The sequence below is a fragment of the Dipteris shenzhenensis genome, chromosome 2 (genome assembly GCF_047967505.1).
Source record: "Dipteris shenzhenensis isolate YYH24624 ecotype China chromosome 2, Dip_SZ_1.0, whole genome shotgun sequence".
NCBI lineage: Eukaryota > Viridiplantae > Streptophyta > Polypodiopsida > Gleicheniales > Dipteridaceae > Dipteris > Dipteris shenzhenensis.
This window is the reverse complement of record NC_141597.1, coordinates 3,679,290-3,682,550: the sequence shown is the minus strand read 5'-3', so window position 1 is coordinate 3,682,550 and position 3,261 is coordinate 3,679,290. Positions and strand designations below refer to the sequence as shown.

Genomic DNA, 3,261 nt, shown 5'->3' with positions numbered 1-3,261 from the left:
CTTAGCCTTCTAGGAAGAGGTGTACATGTGTAAAAATGTGGCAAGCACTAGAGTACACCATAAAACCACCTTACCCTCCAATCTTTCCATCCTGAAGCAACACAAACTAGCTACCACAAACTTCTTCACTCCCCAGTGCTGCGCCCTTACACTGAAGTGGAGATCCTCACAAATTCCAAGATAGTACTGTACACTCATTGCTTTACACTCCATCCTTTGGCAATTGGACACAAGTATTAACTCCACTTGTAAACATTAAGACCAAAGCCATAAACATATTCTGATGTGCCACTGCAGACATCTTTTACTGGGCTATATCTATTGTCTGCATCGACGAGAGGACTGCAAAGGCATTCTCGCAACACTGAATGTATCACCCAATATGCAGTTACAAGTCTAGGAAGCATTTTAGGTACAGCCTAATCATTTCATAAGTTCTTGATTTGGAAGGAAAAACTCTTGATGGTAAGAAAACACTTATCCTGTATAAAAGCTATTCACAGCTAGGGACAGTCGCGTTATGACATGCACGCATTTGTACCTTCAATTTCTAGGGACAAGCTTACTACACCACCTCGCCAAGGGGATGAAGGTACACTACCACAGCCATTCAACGCTCTCCAAGGGAAGAAGCTCCACTTGAGCATGTAGCTCCAATTGGATTATGCTTTCGCCCAAAGATCAGACCTCTAGCAAACATAAGAAGCCTAACACAACCCACCCAATGCACCCCATGGCACCCTTGGCTACTAACTATGGTTTTCAAATTCTGCCCACCAAAACAAACAGAGATGAACAGCAGCATTTATGACACTGGAATAAAACTCTCAGATTCTGACAGCGTAGCCGTAGCAAATTTCAGTCTGTCATTTAACATTTTATCCCAACAAGAAAATATGCATGTCAATCTACATTCATCTGCTTCGGTGCAAATGATCTTGGTAAAAACACCAAGTTTTAGGCTGGGCTGTTCAAAAAGTAAACAGGACAAAGCTTTGCCAGCCGCATTTTTATACCCCTCCCAAACAGACGTTGAGCCTTTGAAGATCATTGCTTCAATAGTACCAGAAAGCTCCATGGTCCCCAGCAATAAGCATCTAGCATGCAGAGGCCTCCACTGAATGAAAGGTAGATTCCCATAGGTTGACGATTGAGCTCGCTATAGTTTCCTCATGGTTTTAGTCTCCCAAAAGCATCCCCATATATGTTTCTTACCCTGGTGAGGCTGAAAAGCTAAAGCACTATCTCTCAAGCGGCAGCACACAATGGAGAGTGTCAATTTCGACATTCACAGTGGACTTACTCTAAGAGAAGTTGAAAGACCCTGAAAAGCAGGGAACAACTGGATGAGCTGAGGGCTTGTAGCCTTTTGTCAGAAATGAAATAAGAGCAATACCATTAAAAAACAGAAAGCAAAAAAAGAAAATTTACTTGGGAAAATAATAAGAATATGGCCGGATAGGACTAACGACTCTGGTGAACCCTGTCCTTCTCCATACACGAGTTTCAGAAACCTGTCAAAGATTACTTCATCGTGGTAGCCTTCTTTCAGGTGCAGGTTTGTGGAGCAGACATTCTCAGTTGAAACTCCATCAAATCCGTAGGGAATAGAATTTAGCAGTAACCCTTTGCCAGAAAACACTGTCCTGAATCCCACAGCGCTGAAACCCAAACATTATTGTTGAAATCCGTTCCTTAAAACTGTACAAGGTAGTACATCGAACAATCAATAAATTAATGAAACGACTCGCATTGACGTCGTGGTAGGCCAAACGCGAGGAGAAGCAAAGTTGCGACAGACGTAAGACGGCAATCTGAGCCGGACTTGTGGATCGAAGAAGAGACTCGCATACCGACCGGATTCTTCACAGAAGCCAATGCTTTTGCAAATCCCATGCTTGCATGGCTTCCAAACAGGGACACTCAAGAGACCCTGCAAATGAAACTCGAGAGCAGGAAATCTCAACTGCAACGTACGTGCGCATGCGCCCACACTTTGGGAATTCTGGCCCCTCGTCTTTAAGATATACGATAAACTGTCCGCGGTCTGTCTTCATCCTCTCTACTGCCTTAGGTTTGGAAACTTTTAACCTAGCAAAAGTTCTGCTTCAATTGCACTCTTCTTCTTTCGGAGCTTTGTAGGCTCTACGTGATGGACATGCTGCTTCGATTACCCTCCTCAGTTTACAACGTGGAAACTTGATGGAAGAAGAATGCACACCAAAACGGGCGCACAAAATTGTCTAGTTTACTATACATCATGCCAGTTCTCGGAAGGGCCGTTCAGTTCATAACTGCGCACATTCTTCAACATCTGCTTCCTTTTGACGAATAGGAAAGCCACCACGGCTGCCTGCAGCAATCCCGCGATGGAGACTAGGACGATCCCCAAGGCCTTTCCTCGCTGAAGATCGCTCGACTTGTTGAAAGGCAACTGAGATTGGGCTGGAGTGGGGGCAGCTTTAGGGGGGTGCGACGGCGAAGGGGACGGGGAAGGGGCAGGAGAAGGATGAGAATGATGGGGAGCAGGGGAGAAGGAAGGTGAATGCGCAGGTGAAGGAGAAGGAGAAGGCGAAGGAGAAGGAGAAGGAGAAGGAGAAGGGGAGTGAGGAGGGGGAGGAAGGGGAGATGGAGGAGAACGAGGGGGAGAGAGTTTGGGGGGGGGGGAGGAAGCGCCGGGGAGGAAGAGGAAAGCCATGGAAGCGAAAGCGGCGAGGGCGAGGGAGGAAGGAGAGAAGGCCATAGACATGGCGAGGGAATGCAAGGGCATTGGAGGCGAGCTATGGCGATGGGGTGGTGCAGAAGCTGGTGGTGGCTATGGCGATTGTGGAGCTCGCAGGTCTGAGCTATGGCGAGGGAGATGGAGATGGAGATGGAGATGAAGACGAAGACCGAGATTAAGGACAAAGTCAAGAGCTTAATATACAAATCAACATTAAGAGTTTGGTATCCCCCCTCTAACGCGTTTTCTCCTTGGCTTCTTCCTCCCCCCTTTCCTTCACCTCTTGGTCTCTTTTTGCTTACCCCTTTGACTCTTCTTGTTGTTACCACCTGTTTTGAATTCACTCCCAAGAATCGATTACCCTGCCTTCTCGCCTCACTTTAAACAAATTCTTCTTCTTCTCCAATCTCGGCTGTTCACTTGACCTTGCCCAGCAATCTCGCCTGCCCTGTAAACTCTCTTAGCCCAACTGGTTACACATTGGGGCTGCACCCACCCACACATCCAAACAATTTATCGAGGCACATCTGCTTGGTAGC

The 3,261-nt window shown here is 46.7% G+C and overlaps 1 protein-coding gene across 4 annotated transcripts; it reads right to left on the bottom strand.

The window, feature by feature from the left end:
- Nucleotides 1-866: 866 nt before the first annotated feature.
- On the bottom strand, nt 867-2,866 carry LOC147904247 (uncharacterized). Of its 4 annotated transcripts, none has more exons than XM_087393716.1 (3): nt 1,432-2,866; nt 1,216-1,324; nt 867-1,117 (listed from the first exon to the last, which is right to left on the bottom strand). In XM_087393716.1, the coding sequence occupies exon 1, from the start codon at nt 2,768-2,770 to the stop codon at nt 2,252-2,254; it is 519 nt and encodes a 172-aa protein (XP_087249842.1). In that variant the 5' UTR covers nt 2,771-2,866; the 3' UTR covers nt 867-1,117; nt 1,216-1,324; nt 1,432-2,251. The 4 variants fall into 4 exon arrangements, with proteins under 4 accessions (XP_087249842.1, XP_087249834.1, XP_087249826.1 ...); XM_087393708.1 differs by having other exon boundaries at nt 867-1,324; nt 1,432-1,661; nt 1,858-2,866; XM_087393700.1 differs by having other exon boundaries at nt 867-1,324.
- Between the last annotated feature and the right edge of the window lie 395 nt (nt 2,867-3,261).